Source organism: Vanellus vanellus, assembly GCF_965231255.1.
Source record: "Vanellus vanellus genome assembly, chromosome: 1".
NCBI classification, from domain to species: Eukaryota; Metazoa; Chordata; class Aves; order Charadriiformes; family Charadriidae; genus Vanellus; species Vanellus vanellus.
Window position 1 is genome coordinate 54,250,077 of NC_138905.1, and position 19,603 is coordinate 54,269,679.

At 39.4% G+C, this 19,603-nt stretch overlaps 1 protein-coding gene and 1 long non-coding RNA gene across 4 annotated transcripts in view; one reads left to right on the forward strand and one right to left on the reverse strand.

The window, feature by feature from the left end:
* The window catches only part of NUP205 (nucleoporin 205), a gene marked incomplete at its 5' end in the record, with an annotated part of 50,624 nt that extends 39,472 nt beyond the window's left edge, over positions 1-11,152 (reverse strand). Inside the window, 8 exons of one of the 2 annotated variants that reach the window (XM_082495644.1) lie at positions 881-1,056; positions 1,838-2,002; positions 2,169-2,397; positions 3,707-3,866; positions 4,787-4,931; positions 5,890-6,061; positions 7,095-7,237; positions 11,125-11,152. In XM_082495644.1, the coding sequence (XP_082351770.1) occupies positions 881-1,056; positions 1,838-2,002; positions 2,169-2,397; positions 3,707-3,866; positions 4,787-4,931; positions 5,890-6,061; positions 7,095-7,237; positions 11,125-11,152 (1,218 nt within the window). Of the gene's footprint in view, positions 1-880; positions 1,057-1,837; positions 2,003-2,159; positions 2,398-3,706; positions 3,867-4,786; positions 4,932-5,889; positions 6,062-7,094; positions 7,238-11,124 lie in introns of both variants that reach the window. The other variant, XM_082495643.1, reaches the window with a different exon arrangement.
* Positions 11,153-11,469: 317 nt separating this feature from the next.
* On the forward strand, positions 11,470-19,069 carry LOC309676873. Of its 2 annotated transcripts, XR_014269632.1 has the most exons (4): positions 11,470-11,741; positions 12,014-12,219; positions 15,084-15,267; positions 18,895-19,069. It is a non-coding gene; the product is annotated as an uncharacterized lncRNA (long non-coding RNA). The 2 variants fall into 2 exon arrangements; XR_014269633.1 differs by lacking the exon at positions 15,084-15,267.
* Positions 19,070-19,603: the final 534 nt, after the last annotated feature.

Here is a 19,603-nt window from a genome sequence, read left to right on the forward strand (position 1 = left end):
GCAACAGATTATAAATAAATTAGGATTAAACATAAAAGCTGTCTACAAAATGTTCGTTTATGCCCTGAGAGATTCTTAAGGCTCAAATATTGTTTTTCCTGCCAATATTGTTCTCATTCTGCAATGTTACAATGAACAAAATATATTTTTAAATCCTTTTTACACATTGAAAAAAGTAATTATTTGGCAACTCCCACTACAGCTCAATACAACGAAGGTCACAAAATAAAGCCTCCATCAATTAAATAAAAGCTTTTTCATAGAATTTTAGTTTTCCATGTCTAGATACAAGGTCTTGCACAAATGAAACTGTTGCAATTGCTTCAAACTTTTTTAAAACCTTTTTGCAGCATTGCTGCTGTTCTAGTGAAAACAGCTGCTCATTTTCCCAACAATTGATACTACTGAAAGAAAAAGGAGAATGCCTCCCCTTAGATATGGAAAAGATCATTAGTAAAAGAATAAATTAAAAATGAGAGACAAAGCCAGTAAGTTAATTTAGGTTACATTGTCTGTATCAAAAAAAAACACAGCAACAAAATCAATACCCACATACATTGCCATCAATTCCAGCATTCATTTAAATTTTAATAATGTAAACCAAAACAAAACTACTATCACCACAAAAGCTTGAAAGCTTGCTTTGCAAATCTCACCACACTGCAGTGTTTAAAAAAAAAAAAAAAAAAAATCACATTCTACTTTAGTGTGGAAAACAAACCCCACGCTATATGGGCTCCATAAAGTCAACAAGTTCTCTGAACTGCAGAACCTCAAGCTAAGGATCACATCTGAATCTCTATGCTACCTGTCCTAACGTTAGAAATATAGAAGAGATGCCCACATTTCTCAAGAACTGCTATTTACACAAACAACTCACTTTCATTGGCATGAGTGCAAGGAAGTCTGTGACAAGATTATGAATTTTGCGAATGTAAAATTCCTCCTGGTAGAAATTTTCAGACCCCACAACAGATTCAGTCAGGAACAGGAAGACATTATCAGCAACCGCTAGCTCTGCCATTGCTTCATCTGCCTCAGTGAATTCTGCAAGAGCTGGGCAACAAAAATCACAAGAGAGGAAAAAAGAAATTAACAGTTTCTGTTACCAAATGAAACATATTTCAGAATACCTGGCTGACATGCAAATCAACATGCTTCTATCAACTATGCTTTTTCCACAGTACAGGAAAACACTAGACTGGAAAAGACAATTTAGTGTCAGGTGATGATCTCAACTTTCTTCTTTGACAAGTGTTGAAGTGCATAATCCATTTACTCAATCAAACCTAAAGCTCTGAACCAAGAATCACAAACCTACCTCAATTAAACATTAATTATAATGTTTACTCTTTCTTTAATAGATACCCTGGAGTAGACTCAATTCTGACCTAGTAGGGAGCCTGGAAAGCTTGTGAAGTAACACAGAGAAGAAAAAAGACAAATTAACAATAGATTTGTCCTCTCAAGATACTGAGGTTTAACATTTACAGATGTAAAAAGTCATAAGCATGAAACTATTCTTAAGTGTTAAAATGATACTAAAGCTGCTAAAATGCAATCTTCCACATTTTTCAATATATTAAATTCTTTCATTTCAATAAGACACTACACAATATTACTGTCTAATAACTAATTATTTCTACATCTGTGTACATTTCAGAGCATTTCAATTCTCAACAAACTCACATACTGAGAAAGCTTTAAAGGAGTGTCAACAGTAATTTTATCATAAAGGTAAATACTAGCACTTCAAAAAGGTAACAGATACTTTGACTTACACCACTTGCAAGCTCTGAATACTAACGTGCAGCAACTGCACTTTAGGGTAATTTACCTGTCACATCAGATAATTGGGATATTCCTCGTAATGCCAGCGCCCAGGCTAATCTAACAGTTGCTTGCAGGCCTGGTAATTTCCAAGGCTGAGACTCCTGAAGACGAGTGTGTATTGTTGCTATATACTGCCTTTCTGCTAGCAGAGGGAGCCGGTGCATCAAATCTTAAAGAACAACAAAAACAAACACAACACTGACATACACTAAATGAACGTGAAAACAAACGTGCAAAAATCCCACCAATTTGTTACTCATCAATAACAAAATTGGTTAAATTACAATTTATACATCTGCACAACATAACCTCTTTGGGACGCCTGCCAGAATTACCTTCACGATCCTCTGTGCCTTGTTCCAGAAAGCTGACATCAAAGCAGTAAAGGAGAGCCATGAGGAGAGACAAGTTCACGCTGTCCAATGAGCCATCAGCTTCCACTGTTACTTTCTCCAGGTAACTTATGAGGATTAAAGTGTCATCCTTACTCAGTGGTGACTGGCAGGTCCAGACAAACAGACTTTCAGCCAAGGACTGTCGGCATTCTTTAATGAGGTCAGAAACCTTTAAAAGAAAAACCAAACAAAAAACAGTGAATATAAATATTCTGGCAACATGTTCAATTGGTCCTTTTCAGTCAATCAGTATGACTAGGTTAAGGTAAAAATTACTCTAAAGACAGCAGGTATGGAAAATGTTGTGGTTTTTTAATCGCTAAACAACAAAAGACACATTTCTGCCTGTTAAACGCATTCATATTCCCATGTATTTGTGTGAGGTGTAAGTGGATATCCTGGAATATGACTACATGCAAACCAGCATCTCTGTCAAGGTCAGACATAAATCCACACAGAACTTTTGTAGCTGTAAACAAATCACACAAAAGTCAAATTTCCTGTCTCTAATACACAACTGCAGTGGTAGTTATATCCAGATAAGGTCATAATCTTCCACTTGCCCCAAAAGAGATGCCCTCAACTGACCATACAAATATCTAACTTTCAAGACATTGAGATTTTAAAATTAGAACTTTCATCCCTCACAGAAAATATTTACATCAACTTTAGAATATAAAGATAAATTAAATCTATCACCCCCTATTACATATGGAACAAATATCATGTTCAACATAAAGGCTACCGATCATTTTCATACTAAAAATATTTTTCTTTTTATTTGGCAAAATATTGCATGCTATGATACAATACAGATACAGTAAAGAGCTGTAAGCATAACAGAATAATTTAGGAAGATGTTCAGAAATTAAAACAATAATGTTTAAAATCTTTCTACTAGAAACATACTCTGCAGTTAGTCACAGTCTCAATTAAGTTCAAGGATTACAAAAATGAGAACTCATTTTCAAGCAATTCTCACTTCACTATTAGAAATGCTTCTGTTCATATTAACACAATTGGATTATTAAGAAGAGCATTATTTGCCTGACTAGACTTGGTTTCAATCTGTTGCAATAATTTGTGAATTTTATTTTGCTATTTTTATTTCAATGGTGCCAATAATGGTAGTGGTGAGATTAGATAATCTAATATACAGTCTTTAGAATAAAACTGAAAAAAAAAAAAAAAAGAAATTTACACATAGTGCAAATGTTAAGCTTACTTTCTTACTGTCCTTGATTACACTTCTTTACTAAAGATAAAGTATGCCCTAACATGAAGGAGCAATCTGGATCACACACTGGTATAGCACAAGCTGTGGAGTAGTTAGTATGACCCTCAGACAGTAATAGAGCTTGCAAAGGTAGAGAACAGAAACTAGAAAGTAAAAAAAAAAAAAAAAAAGTAAGTCACTCCATATCTCCTGATGGTCTAACTGTATTCTAGTCTGTGCAGTAATTCAGAAAAATATTTACCTCTTTGCGATGTTTCTCACTGCCCAGTCCTCGCTCTCTCTGGAGTTTATCAAATTCATTGTTCAAATCAATGTGAGACACAAGAGTGAGGATCTTCTGAGTCAAACCCTGCTCCATTAGGTCATCTGTAAAGCGCGTTGTCATGGATATTAACTCTTGACTATAAAGAAAAGAACATAAATTTAACAATTAATTATACTATTCCCAGTCACAGAGGAAGTCTAAAATAATGAGTCCCATCAAATGTATTTACTGACAGAAAATGTACAACTACATTATATACATAAAGCAACTGAATGTGCATCGCTAATCATTAAACTGTGCCCTCTCAAAACATTAAGCTGAATGGATACAAAGCCTTTAGGTAACTAGTTTCAAGAACATGGAATATGAGAATACAACATCTATCAGCTAGTTAAGATTTCTATCAAAAGGAAAAAGTACTATACATAAGATGCACATAACTCACAAACTCACAGCCTCTTTCTTACCAGTAAAAGAAACTGTCCAATTACATGCACTTTACTGGATTGGTGGAGGTAGCTCTAAAGTAATCATTTGTTTTAGGTTTCAGAATTCATATTTACACTAGAATACATCTTTTAATCTTTCTCTAGTCAAGCAATCACTGTGCATTGGAAGTAAACAGTGAGTACCGTTTTCTTTTTAAAGTCAAAAACCGTTAGCATATTACATTCACCATGCAACCATTTTAACTAAAGGCAGGAGCACAATTCTCAGTTTTGCAGGACACAGGAAGTCAGAACACAGCAAAGGCAGAAACTCTGTTTCCGAAATACTGAATAATCATCCCTAGTTAGAGCAACATTGACAGGGAGGGTGTTTGAAGCAAAACACTGCCAAAAGGTGAAAGAACTGAAAGTCAAATCAATATCCTTATAATCCAATAAAAAACCCGTAAGAAAAAAGAATCCTATGCTTAAAAAACAAACATGATAGAAGCTGCATCAGGTTATGAGAAACAAACATATTTGAGAATATTCATATTCCCTGAGTCTAATCAGTCCTAAAAGCACTCAAAGCAAAGAGCTTTGATCAACTCATCACTCTAATACAGACCTGAGTTCCAATGTCCACGTCTTGCCTTGGCGTGACTGGATGAGGGTTCGTAGTGAATTGGCAATGCATCTTTTTCCATCCCAGTACAACAGAACAGCCACTAGACCTCTTGTAAGGCCAGGAAAATGAGGTTGCTGGTGTTCTCCTATTGAATGAAAATGCAGAGAATAGTCACAGGAAGTTGAACATATACATTTTGATAACAGGTTTCTATTTCTAATTGAAATATAAATGTAGCATTCAAAACAACCATTGTTATTCCCTATCACTTTGATTTGTTTCAGGCATTCCCAAGAAATCACAGAAATTTTAGGTGCTGCTATTATTAAAATTCATATTAAACTGTTAAAATATCCACAAATTTAAAAGAAATAGAAGTTCAAGTCCACAAGTATCCAAGTCTAAATGGTATTTGCAACTGATATCTACCCATCTTAGTAATCGATGCAAGCTAATTATCAGCAAACTATCTTTTCTTTAATCAAAATGAATTTTCAGTGTAAATTCAGACAGACAATTTCAAGTTCAAAATAGAAATTGAGGTTGACTTCAAGATGGCCTTCCAAGGGTGACAAATGAGCAAACTACTTCTTTAATGAATTTAAAAGTTAATCGTGAACAGTACCTAGTAATAACTCGCAATTATACTTTAGTAACATTGAAATATACTTTCTACATGCAAAGCACATGTCACTTTCCAGAATACTTCTCCTACCAATCAGTTATCAGATTATAATCTAAATACAGTCACATATCAATGTATAACTGCTACGTAATTTGAAGAATTGATGTCTATTATGAAGGTTTATGGAAAACTCTCAATCAGTCATTTTAAAACTATTTTTAAATTCAGTGATAAAGTAAATCATTAAAAAACCTCAAATTATTCCCCCTTTTACAATAGCTGCATAAAACATGAACATTAAGGTTCAGAACACTGTTATCGTATTACATTACAGCAACAGTCATTTCTTTTTAAGAACATTCTATGTTAGGAAACTAAGGCCTCGACTGAATCATGCATTCATGTTAAGCATACAGTTAAGTAAGAAGGCCCTATCGAAGTTGTATTTCTCCAGCTCTTAAATATTTTCCCTCCTTACCAGCTAGAAGGAGCTCAACAGCTGCCAACTCTCCAATATCAAAGAGGTCACTGAGGATAAAGGCTTCTCTGATGAGTTGCTCTGGCAAAAGCCTAGTTCCCTGCTGACCCTGGATAGCAACCCCTTCTGTACTTGCTTTCTGAATTTTCTCATGCTGCTGTACATTCTTTGGCTGCAAGAGAAAGAAGCATTGGAAGTTATTCAAAATGGCAAGATCAAATACTGATCAAAGCTCTACATATTAATCTTTCCTCACAAATACAGTTCTGACAGGTTAGGCTGTCATCATCAAAACAAAGGCAGTGTTTATAAATACAGAGATAGTAAAGGCAGCCTAAAAATGCTGCAAGACACACTTGCACAGCAATGGTGTCTTTGTGGGGATGTACCAAAAATAATCTTGTAAGATCACTGATGACATTTAGTTAACTCAGAATAACAGAGACTGAAAGTAAATTTTGATACAATTCTCAACAGGAATTGGTATCACCTCAACAAAAGAAATCTGGGTTGTTTATCAGAACTGTCACATTACTCCAAAGCACTATTTTCTACATAACTCTTTTTTCTATTAAACTCAGATGCTAAAACATACTGACAAAATTCTATAGCTGACTGTTAAATTTTCTGATCTATCAGTTTAAACAGCCATATACTATTTCAGAAGTAACACCACTGAAGTAAGACATATTTCTAGTTGCTACCTTGTGATCCATCAGCTAAGAAATAGTGAGTTTCTCCACATTATCTCACATTCTAACAAGACACATTCTTTATTTTGTAAATTAATGTGTTCACCTGTTCTGAGTTCATTAACCTGACTGAAACATGAACATGGACCAAAACCAGACAAAATAGTTTTGTGATTTATTTCAGACATACAAGAGTAGCAAAAAAAGCTAACACTTGACTGATGGAACATCAGCTATTTTTACTATTCCTTCAAAATAGCATTCAAATAATGAGAGAAAAAAAAATACATTGTAGATAAAATTATCCTGTACAAGACACAAAGTAATATGTATTATTCAAGCTATTTATATTGTTACAGCAGAACAAGATTGCTATAACACGTGTGTTATGTACTGTAGAAATGTAGAATTAGAAGAATGGTCAGGGCCTAAATGGTATGTAATCCAACAATACAATACAGAGTAAATCATCAACCCTCCAATTCATTCCACAAGAGAGCATTAGTCCAGTACCGGATTTCTGAAGAGAGAAATGAAGTCAGATTTGTGTTTCTTTAAAACCTGGTCAAGGCGATGAATAGCTTCAGGTTGCCTTTTCCAAATGGCATTCATTACAGTCTGCCATATGTCCTTATATGGACCCCACAAGCTGGCAGCTAAAAGAAAAAATAAAATAAATCAAATGTATTTGAAATGGAGAAAGAAACAAAGAAAGCAAAGTATTCATACACTATTTTCAATAAGTAGACTTTTTAAATTTACTGTTAATCTCAGCTTGACAGCACAGACTGTTATGCCCATCAAGTAAAGCATATTTTCCCTTCTTAAGGCACAAAAATTTGACAATGGTCTGATATAAAGCCTAATTGCATTTAGGGAGCTAGAGAAGCAGCTAAGTTCTGGGGCTGGAAGTCATTTTATAAAGATATTTGATACAATCTCTCAGTGTCTTATATGCCTGAGAAATTCCACCCACTTCAGGCAGATTAAAGGATAACTAAGAACTGGACAGCAGACCTTGAACCTGAATGTAAATCAGTGTCGTGGTTTAACCTCAACCAGCAACTAAACACCACACAACCACTCGCTCGCTCGACCCCGCTGGGATGGGGGAGAGAATCAGAAGAGTAAAAGTGAGAAAACTTGTGGGTTGAGATAAGACAGTTTAATAGGTTGAGCAAAAGCACACGCGAGAAAAGCAAAACAAGGAATTCATTTGCTGCTTCCCATCAGCAGGCAGGTGTTCAGTCATCTCCAGGAAAGCAGGGCTCCATCATGCCTAACAGTTACTTGGGAAGACAAATGCCATCACTCCAAACAGCCCCCACTTCCTTGTCCTTCCCTCAGCTTTATATACTGACCATGATGTCAAATGGTACGGAATACCCCTTCGGTCAGTTGGGGTCAGCTGTCCCAGCTGTGTCCCCTCCCAACTTCTTGGGTGTCCCCCACCTTCTTGTTGGCAGGCTGATATGAGAAGCTGAAAAATCCTTGACTGCTTAGCAACAACTAAAATATTAATGTGTTATCAACATTATTCTCATCCTAAATCCAAAACATAGCACTATACCAGCTGCTGGCAAATTAACTCTATCCCAACCAAAACCAGAACACTTGGCAAGGCAGGCTTCCCGCTTTCCATTTTTGACAGAAAACTCCAAACCAAAGAAATACCTAAAATATGAGGGACCGAAAATAAACAGCAGTGCTATCATGATCTGGTGCATCATTGCATCAGACTGTGCAGAATAAAATATATTAGAAACCAAAACGATAAGATTAAAGGCAATGTTACTTAAAAAAATCCAAAAATCTTTACCCTAAAGACACTTTTTTTTCACATTTACTCATCTCATTTTAATTTAAAAAAAAAAAAAAAACAAACAAGTACTACTGATCCCTAAGACATTTTCTGCTAACATTCTGCACAAGAGCTTCATAGAGAAATTAATTTCCTTTACTAGAAATAGACAGCTCAATATAAATAACTACCTCACTATGTTTAGAAGAGAACAGATTGTTTCTGGAAGCTAGCAAACAAATATATTATTAAGATAAATCTGACCCTATTCTAGAAATACAACCTCTCCTCCTCAGAGTTCAGAGATTTACTTCCACTCTGAACAGTCTTTTCACTCTTATAAAACTACCAAGTCCAATAAACACCAGCAGCAATCCACAGTGCCTGCCAAGAGCTTTTCAACTATTTCCCTGGCCCATTTGTTTGCTCGTGTCCCTACAACACAACTGCTTTGCACCAGCCCAAATACATGTACTGTAAGGCATTAAAAAAAAAGTAAGGATCCAACTGAAAACTAATCCAAAAAAAGAGTTCATTTTCAGCAGGATCACATTTACAACCCAGTTTGCTCTGTGATGGCACAAGCTACGCTAGCACAAAGATGGAATATTGCAGAGAAAGGAATAACCACCTGGGATGGAAAAACAGTTGGACTTTAGCAACCATGCTGACATTTTCCCATTTATGCTGTTTCTATTATTATTACAGTTCTAAAACGGCTGACCATTGCATCAGGGACAGCAAGGAAGGACAGGCTGGGTTGCTTCTTCCGGCAACAATAATCACACTTATGCCTGAACTTTTTGCCAAACTATAGACTTAACTACATTATATCTGTCCCTACAAACAATACACTATAACCTAAGGCAAAATCTTCATTAGTTCTACTGCCACATCTGCTTTAACTTTTATCTCATCTTTCATGTCCAAAACTCAGGTTGTTTTTTTTTTTTAATTATAAGCCTATAGAATCTCTTGCCATTTATACCATAAAGCGTAGTCTCATTTGAACTACTCCAATTTTCACTTTAACAAAATCACATTTCAAATGAAGGGTCTTTGCTTTATTATTGCTTTTCTGTGAGGGGCCAGAGATGCAATTGATTCCGTTAGACCAAAATATTTTCTCTGTAAAATGTACTCCTTGCTTGACATAGGAATGGAACTTTTAATTTTGTTAACTAGTCCCTATGACATACATCACCTTAGATACAGACCTTTTGGCCATGCCCATATTCCAGTCACAGCTGCTTTACACAGGGTCTCCATTCTCCCTGTATTAACCTAACAAAGCTCAATAACGGCAAATGCAACATGTTGCACTCAAGAGACAATAACTCCACGCAACAGCGCAGGCTGGGGACCAAGCAGCTAGAAAGCAGCTTTACACAAAAACACCCAAGTGTCCTGATAGATGGGAAGATGAACACTACTCAGCAGCACATTCTCACAGCAAGGGGAGCCTCTAGGCTCCAGGCTGCATTAACAGAGTTGCAGCCAGCAGGTGTAGGCAAGTGATTATTTCGGCATCTCAGAGTCCTGCACTCCAGTACTATGCCCAGTTTTGGGCTCCGCAGAGGACAACACTGAAAGAGGGAGCAAGAGAACAGGATGAATGAGGAGAGGCTGGAAGAACTGACCTTGTTCAGTCTTAAGCAAAGAAGGCTAAAGAGCGATAGGAGCTTTGTTGTCTTCAAGTACTGAATGGCACTATACACAGAAAACAGAGACAGAGGCAACCCAGGAGAAGACGAGCAGCAACTGACACAACATCAAAACTTCCTATTAGCCATCAGGATAAAAAAAGAAATACTCTGAGGGTGGTCACACATTGGAACAGAAGCCCAGAGAGGTCTCTGTCAAGATCTTCATCCCTACAAGTATTCAAAACTAGTTTAGATAAGGCCCTGAGCCACCTGATGGAGCTGGCCTTGGTTTAAGGGTGAGGAAGAGAAGGACTGTTGAACCAGACGACCTTCTAAGTTATTCTCCTATTATCTAGTCATTTCCTTTTGTATTAGATTTATTCCCCAGTTAGACTGGGTAAGGGCAAAACAGCTCCTTGTGACAGGCTCTGAAAGGACCATGGATGATGCTGACACTCCTAATCCTTAGGAACACTCAACACAAGAGAAACCAGCTCAACATTTCCAGACTTATTCTGTAGAATAGAGCAAAACTCAGGCTGTATTTATCTATTATTTTTTTTTTTTTTGCCTTTTATTGCACACAGCGTTAAGAGACGACTGCAATACAGAAGTGATGTCTAATCACACATGCACTGAGTGACCACAGTCCTCCCCAACCTAAGCGGCCTTTGCTGCCTCACACCGCCAACTTCACGCCCTCCTGGCCCGGATCAGCCGGGCACGGAGGCAGCTCGGACCGCGCAGCTCCATCACCTCACCAGGCACCGCTGCGCGGCCTGAGCGCCCCGGGCACCCCCGCAGGGCCGGAGGCCCACACCGAGACCACTCTCCCCACCTCCTGCCAGCACCACCGCGGCCCCCATAACCCGGCACCCAGAAGCCCTGCCCGCCCGGGCCGTGCCGCCTCCTCACGCCCGGCCTTCCCCAGGCCGCCGCCTCCGGCTCGGCGGGCTTTGAGGAGGGGCACGGGGCCGGCGCCTCCCGAGCGGCTGGCGGGAAGACGGCGGGGAAGACGGTCGAGCGACACCGCCGCGGAAGAGAAGAAGGAGAAGGATAAGGAGGAGCCGCGGCCCCGCGCTCAGGTTCCTCTTACCCGAATTTACCGCCAACGGCGCCGCCATCTTGGAGAGAGGGAGGCGCGATGGCCGCGCCGCCACCCGAGGAAGGCCCGCCAACACCCCGGGCTGCCCGCGGCGGCGCCTCCCGAGGAATGGCTCAGCGTCTCCCGCTGCCGGAGAACGGGGAGGAAAAGGAGTGTCCCGCGGGTCCCCCTTTCCTTTCTGGGTTTGGGGCAGCCCAGCTGGCGAAAGTTAACTAAACGGGCGTTTCCGCGGCGGCGGCTCCCTCAGGGGGCAGCGGGGCGCGGCGGGCCTTGCGCCGCGGGCCGACGGGAGCTGTAGTCGCGGAGGGGCGCCGAGCCCCGGCTGGCGGCGGCGGCGGCAGGGTGGTCGTCTTTTGCTGGTATAAATTGGAGATTGATAATTCATCGTGGGGGTGGGCGGTTTGGCGTTGGCCTTCCCCAGGTGGCTGCGGGAAAGGGAGAGCGGCGGGATTCGGCGTCCCCGGGTTCGCCCCGCTGCTGGAGGTACCGCACCGCCGTCCGCCCTTCCCCGCGCCGCGCTGGAGGCAGTCGTTCCCTTCAAGCCCTGCCCTGTCAGCCGTATCCATTGAATTAGGTAACATGCCCGAAGTCAGGCGCTGCACCGGGAGGTAAATTTATCAGAACGTTTTAAAATTGTTATTTTTTTTCAATAGGGGGGGGGGGGGGAAAGAAGAAAAAAAAAAAAAGTGCTACTATTCTTTTTTTCAAAAATAGCTTGAGTTTCTATGGTTCCAGATTGAAGTCTTAAAAAAAAAAAAAAAAGTAGTAATCTGTAAATGTTTCCCTGATGGACGATCCTTATTTAAAATGCAGGTAAGTAAAACAGCGCTATTCACTTAAAACCAGTAAACTTAAAGTTTTTGTTCAACTTTCTTGACAGGTGTGTGGTATTTCAAACTCAACTCGTGTTTCTTGGGCTTCAATTGGTGAACTAGGATTTTCAATCTTGTATATATGTTAAAAAAAAAAAGAAAATCAGCCCTGATAGGAGCTCTCCTGTGAAGAAAGCTGCATTTAAACTCAAAGTATGTGCAAGAAAAAACTACCGGGAATAAAGAAAAGAAAGCGAAAAGGACACTTGTACACGTATGTATCTGGAGCTAAGGAATAAATACTAGTATCTTTGAAGTATCCCATATCTGAAGTCAATTTACCACCCCTGTCCCAGTAGTAATCAAGTCTACTCCAGAAATTCTCTCCTGTGTTACCTTTAAGATAAAAGATTCCACCAAAAGTATGTATTAATTTTTAGTGCCAATAGTTTCCCCTCTTGAACTTTATTAAAACAATATTTCACAGTTGCAAAACCATGCCCAATGGTCTAGACCTATGGGAAACTGGCAAAATAACTATCTTTGCTTCTCTAGATCTTCCCTATAATGCGATGGCAGAGGGGCCAATATAGAGAGCAGTGGTCCTGGGGTGAGAGTGAATTGGCAAGGCAGCTATAAGAAAAGAGAAACAGTTTCACAGGGATTAGTCCCAGGAGAAAGAGGAGAGAGAAAAGGAAATTTAAGGGGGGGGGGGGGGCAAGGCTCTCCTGTCAAGAACTGCTCCTCTCTGAGTTCAGTGGATGAATCTGTTCTCATTAATTTGGCCTAATGTGTTCATTAAGTCAAAGGGCTCATATTTCCTTGAGATTACCCTTTTCCTGGTCTTAGTCATGAACTAGAACAGACCTATTGCAATGAGAATGATAGACAGTGAATTATTTATTTTATTCTAGAAAAGGAAGAGTGCCAGGCAAGAGGTGAAAGTAGAAAATAAGTGACATTATTCCACAAGCAGCAGAACTAAAACAGCCTCAGTACAGCATTCCTGTATCTTCTGCCATGTACCTATCACTGCAAAGCCATAGTTCTGCTCCTATGCTGCCCATGTGCCACCACAAGACCCATGATTATGAAAGGCAGGTATCATGATAAATTTGGAGACGTACGTGCTGATTGCCTAGCCATGGCAGATGTAATGGATAGCTAGAGGTTTTGCTTCAGCCTTTCCAACCACAGAGATCCTAATTTTGATCTTTTTCCTTTATGCGGTCCCTGATTTTCACAAAGTTTGTGAGGACATAAATTTTTGAGGCCTTTAGCCCTTGATCAGATTAGGTTGGAATTCATTCAGGAATTGCAACAGGTTCAAAAGTTGCTGAAAAAGTTTGGCAGACAGAGTGTGATTTCCTAAGCTTTGTTTCCTTAAGAAACAAGACTTTAAAAAAAGAGAGAGAGAGAAATAAATAAATTAATCCATTTTTTAAAAAAGCCTTTTGCCAGGCATTAAGAGCTGTCATATTTCTTTTGGCATTCATATGCAGCCAGATTGCACGGACTTTTTTTAATCTCTGTTGGAGGAAAAAATCCTTTCTAACCACTGCAGATTTAATACTTTAAATTTCCAGATAATTCTTTCCTCTCCTTGCCAATTGGCCAATGGTCACATAGCAACATGAAGAAAAAAAACACCCTGAAAAGAGTGGATGGCATGGGGTAGGTCATTGGGCAGCTGAACTTCAGAAGAAAAATACCACATTTAGCTCCAGCTGCACAGCATTTATTATGCTCTTTCTCTGTCAGCAATGTGATATTTTAATGCAAAATAGTTGTGACAGTACAGCTCCTAGTACAGATGAAGTAAGAGAGGTATCTAGATACACCATACCATACATTCTGCACATATTTATATTGGCATAACTGCATCCATCCATGCTTTGATGAGTAGGCAAGCCCATGAATAGTAATTCTTTGCTTATTCTCGCTTTATTTGCTGTCCTTTAATTTAGGATCTTATTGTTTACCCAGGATCACTGGCTGGTTTGGTAGACTATTTTTGCCAAGTCACTATAGGGAAAGAATACCTCATTCCTCTTCCTAACAATAGCTCTCAGCAAGTTCTTCAGAACAGCTGGGTTCAGTGAGGGACACTGGCTTCTTTCATCCTTAATTACTAGGCAGAAATCTGTGAAGTATCAAAAGTAGACTGACACTAAATACCTGGGATGGATAATAATTTCTCTGGATTCCAGGGAAAGGAGGTCCCAGATCACCTGTGGGGTAGTGAATTCTGCTTGTGCGGTGAGAGACCTTCATGTAAGAGATGTTATTTTCTGTAGGCGGAGCTGCACAATGGGAACCTGTTCTTTGACTGGAACTTCTAGGTGGTTTGTGATGTACTACAGATGTAACATTCTTAATTTTAATAGTACTAAATTTAGTCACTGTGGTTCATAGCCAAATCATACATCAAGATATGAAGATGATGATGATATAATTTATTTTCTTTACATTTTATTATGATCAGGAAGAATAATTATTAGTAATAGAAAGGTATTATTCAAATGCCCAAGAGACCATGCTTAATTTCCTACCTTTAATCTTGAGTGTCATTGGGATCACAACCTGCATGATGAAGTAAAATTAAAATTAAAAGGCTTTTCTGCACTGCAGCTGAAAAAGGCGCCTTGTAGAAGTGCATCTACATAAATAGACCGGTCTTTACATTGTGAAATATGCCTCTTCACCCAAAATGTCAAAAGCATTTCTGGCTATTGATTAGACCATAAAACTTCCTTGAGTTCTTATTTTAACTGACACTAACTCTGTCTGTGCATCTCGGCTTAGTGGTCTGTAAAAATGGGTATAACGTTTCACAGCAGGCCTGGAATGCCGATTGACTGGATCTTTAGTCTGGCTCTATCTGAACAGAGAAAAAGAATGTCTTTTTGGGTTACATTAAGTTGGCAGAGTAGAAAACTGAATTCTTTTAGTCTGCCGGCTAATTTTCCTGAAAACATCTTAGCTGGCTATAATCCTGTCTTTGTTGCAAAAAGTGTGTTTTATATATCAAGGTAGTTTGCTCGGCATCAAATCTTAGAAGAAAGTCTAAGACCTTTCCCTTTCACTGCAGTGATTCTCAACAAAATAACTTTGTAATTTCTCTGTTTTCCATCCTAGATACTTCTACTGTCACCATGGTATCTAAGCTCATCAGAGAAACTGCGTGAGGTTGTTGCTAGCTTGGATAAGTGGTTTATCTAGTCCAAGGCAACAAAGAGCTAAATGTTCTGAAAGTTATATGAATACCTTCCTTGGGGTCTGGGAGCAGGGAACAATGGCGAGCACTGCCCTTCCGGCGTAGGTGAGGACAATTATTGACTATATTATTGACATCTGACCAGAAATGAATGCCTTGATAAACACTATCAGTAATTTTCCTGCTTGACAATTGGGTCTTTATGATCCCCGTTCAGGCTTCAGAGGTAAAATGAAAATACTGTTCTTGGACATGTGAAGTATTGCGAGTTAGTTTTTTCCAAATTCCTGCTTTGGGGCCCTTAGAGCTATCTGTCTTGTTGTTCTTTCTTCTCTATCCCAGAATGAAGAATAGCTTTTCTTTTTTTGTAATAACTTCTCCATTCAGCTTCTGAAGGGAACAAGGCAGTTACTAGCCCAGGAGATAATCTGATTATTGTAATGATGTAGCTGCTAGAAATTGACAAGAGGTGGAGAAATATACAACAGGGGAAATGATGGAAAGACAAAGTACCAGCGAAGTAGAGATATTTGATATAGTGAGTAGAAGTGTTGGCACATCAACTGCCTTATTGATATTCATTCTGTTCAGTAATTTCTATATCAGATTTACAGATGGTTGATGTTTTTGCTAGTTGCTAGTCCCACAAATTCAGGCTTCATCCTGAAATTCATGCTGAGCTCTTTCCAAAGAGCTTTCACAAAGCATGTTGTATATATTCTGTAGGCGGAATTATACACTTACTGCATCCTTTTGGGTTCCCATCAGAGAATGGATTGTTGGAAAAGGTGTAAAGCTACAGAAGTGTAATGAGGTCACTTGGGACAAGACTGAAGGTCTGTAAAGTTGCACAAAAATGTCTGTGCTAGTAATGTGAAACACAGGGTTTCTGTGAGTGGATATAATCAGGAGATGGGAGGGGAAGCATCTTGACAATCAATCTGAGCTGAATTGGAAGAAATAATTACTTTATCCTTACAAACTGAGTGAATTTGAGATGGGAACCAGTGAGACTTGGAAAAAATGGCATCTCGCAATGCCATCTCCACTGCAATGTAAAATTGCTTCACAAATTATACTACCATTCTGTCAGTTATCTTGCCAGGACTGTCCACTTCTTTGGAGTTCTCTGGGTACAAGATAAGAAGCTCCTGTACGCCAAAGATGTGTGTAGAATTTAGCTTGTGGACTTCTGACAGTCAGTTACTGAAATACTTTGCCTGGCCTGATGCTCTGAGATATCTTATTTGAAGGAAGACCTGTTTGAATAGGTACCATAAGAAAGGATTTGCTTTCTGGTCCAGTCCGTTTTTGTTTTGTTAAAGTTTCCTGAGGATCAGGAAACTCCTTATCCTAAGGAGCAAGAATCTGAAGGACGTGGACTGAACAAATCAAATTTCTGGAATAGGCAACTATATTAATTGGCTCTGGTGTCAAAATACTTCACTGTAAGTCACATGTCTATTAAAGTCTCCTGCCTTATTTGGTTATAACTGTGCTGCAGAAGGACAATGAGAAGCAATATTAGTTGTTCGTAATTAGTGGGGCAATTGTTGAGACAATATGTTCAATAACTCCTACCAAGGTGACACCTTAGACATTGGATCACTAAACTATATTATGTGCTTGAGTGATCAAGGCTGGAGTTTATGGCTTATGCTCATTCGGCTGCTTGAGTGCTTAAGAGTAGAATAGTGGAAAACCTTTATCTTATGTGCAGGTTTCTGAGCAGCTTGTCACATGACTGTCATACCTTTCTTCTAGATGGTGTCAGATGGTCAAAATTAATTTCCCTCATCATTCAAGAATATTCCTATTCTCAATCAGACAAAGCTAAATCTCTGCCTTTGAAATGTAGTGCTGAAAAACACCTGGTCAGCTAATCTGAACTCTCGGATAAAATGAGACCTAACCAATGGAGGAGACAAAATTCTCAGAGTTAATTGTGTGTGTCTATAGATGTCCAACACAGTGGTATGGTAATCCTTTAGGTCCTTCTGCAAGCCAAAACTACTACTATTGTAAATTAACTTCAGTGGAATCATAGTGAAGCATACTTAGGAGAATAGTTCACTCGAAAGTTAATAACCTATTGAAAGCATGCATACAAGAAATACTGATTTCACAGAATCACAGAATTATCAGAGTTGGAAGGGACCTCTAGAGATCATCTAGTCCAACTCCCCTGCTAAAGCAGGATTGCCCAGAGCACATTACTCAGGACTGCATCCAGGCGGGTCGTGAAAATCTCCAGAGAAGGGGACTCCACAACCTCCCTGGGCAGCCTGTGCCAGTGCTCTGTCATCCTCACCGTAAAGAAGTTTTTCCGTGTATTTGAACGGAACTTCCTATGTTCTAACTTGTGTCCATTGCCCCTTGTCCTGTTACTTGGAACCATTGAAAAGAGCCTGGCTCCATCCTCCTTCAACCCACCCTTTAGATACTTGTACACCATAATAAGGTCTCCCCTCATCCTTCTCTTCTCCAGGCTAAAGAGTCCCAGCTCTCTCAGCCTTTCCTCATAAGGGAGATGCTCCAATCCCTTAATCATCTTAGTTGCCCTAAGAAGCAACTTTGAAGAATTTGAAAAACAGAAAAGTCAAAGGTCATTCCTACATTCACCATTATGGTTGGTACCTGCATAAAGGGTCATACCAGTTCTCTTTAAGCAGACAGCAGTGAATTATGATTATGATCTCGGCATAGCTTTACATCTTGTGGTATCTCCTTACAAACGACAATATTTGCTTGGAAATAACACTCAATGTGTCACTCGGCTGCATTCCTAGGCATCTGCCTATTAACAATACAATTTTGTTTTTCTTATGCATCACTCTCAGTCTTATTTAATGCACAGTCTGTCTGTTGAAACAAGAAGTTGTGGTGAGGTCCAGCCCAGAAGAAGCTTGAGGTACTGACTCATTGTGAGACACTGAGGGAAAGGTTTGCTTGTGGGTATATTTAGACTATAACTACACAAGGACACTAAGCTAGGAGAACCCCTAAAAATGAGGTGGCCTTATTTTTAATGAAGATTTGATTGTGCCTTTTGGGTGGCGTAGTTTGACATTGTTTTATACTAGCAGATGGTAAATTTGTTTCCATGATTTTCCAGAACTTCTCAGAAATTCTAGTGTCAATTTTGAGGTGAGATCCAAACAGCATTATAGAAAAGATTAATGCCTCCCTTTCCCTGGAGGCATTCAGATCACTTGTTCAGGTTGTGAGAGGCTCGCTAAGTTCTGTCCCCACAGTTTAACATATATCTCCTACCTCCCATAAAGGTTGGAGGGGACTTTGGCATTCTATGCTCTCAATCTCTCATTAGTGCCACTTCATTTTGCAAAAATAATTAAACCCTCACTGGATATAGAACTGGAACCTGACAGGGAACAGGGCAAAGATAATCCCACAATTCAAAAGACTAATATGACCACCAAGTAAAGAATATTTCTCCTGTGATTTCTCTCAGTGATTAAATCTTTTGGACAAAAGCACCAGCATCAACCAAAAGAATTGAGGGAAGCACAGCCCAAGGCCCTGAGCTGCCTAGAGCTCTTGCTCAAGTAATGTGAGACTGAAATACTAATTCACTTTCTGCCTAAATCACAAAGAAATGTAACTTAAGCGTCTACTATTTTGGAGAGTTCTTGAAAGCCCGCGCCACATGTGAAAGGGGACTCCACTCCTGCTCTGTCAACCTGACCAGCTATAACCTTTTTTTCTTCACAGGTATTCCAAACCAAGGCAATCTGTATTCTAAGGGTGGAATTCTTTTCTGATCTCAGCAAGAACAAAAACATGTTTATATTTCTATTGATGAGAGCCACTCTTTTAATACTTTGTTTGCCTGCTCAGATAAATCGGCGAGTTACATAGCCCCAGTGCTCTCAATAAACTGATTCCTTGTCTGAAAGTTCTGTGTCTTTTCCCTGTATTCCTGACTGCATAAAATAATGATTGAACTCTAAGTCTTACCTCACACTGACTTTCATGCATAACACCAGAAATAGTACTTTTTGAGGAGTTAGTCTCCCACTAGAGCTAACAGCCTTCCATGTTGCTAGGACTCCCTGTTCATAAACAACTTACCTCCTCTTTAAATACTGTGCAAACACAGACATAGAGAAAGTTAAGGGGACAGTATTAATTGTTGGTATTTAAAATTAAGGGGAAAAAATAAGGGGACAGTAAGCACACACAGAGCTAGTATCACCCAGGGCAGTGTATGTTTTGACTCACGTGATGCTTCTCTGCCCTCATCCAAATCATGGCTGGAGTCAGCCATTTCTTACTTCATAGAAGTTCTTCAGTGGAAGCCTGGCTGCCATTGCTAGAACCAATTGGCATAAGGACTGCTGTGGTAGGACAGGAGTAATCACTTTTTCTGGTAACCTTTTGCCACATGCTGCAACATGAAGAAACTGCCCAAGCTCAGCCT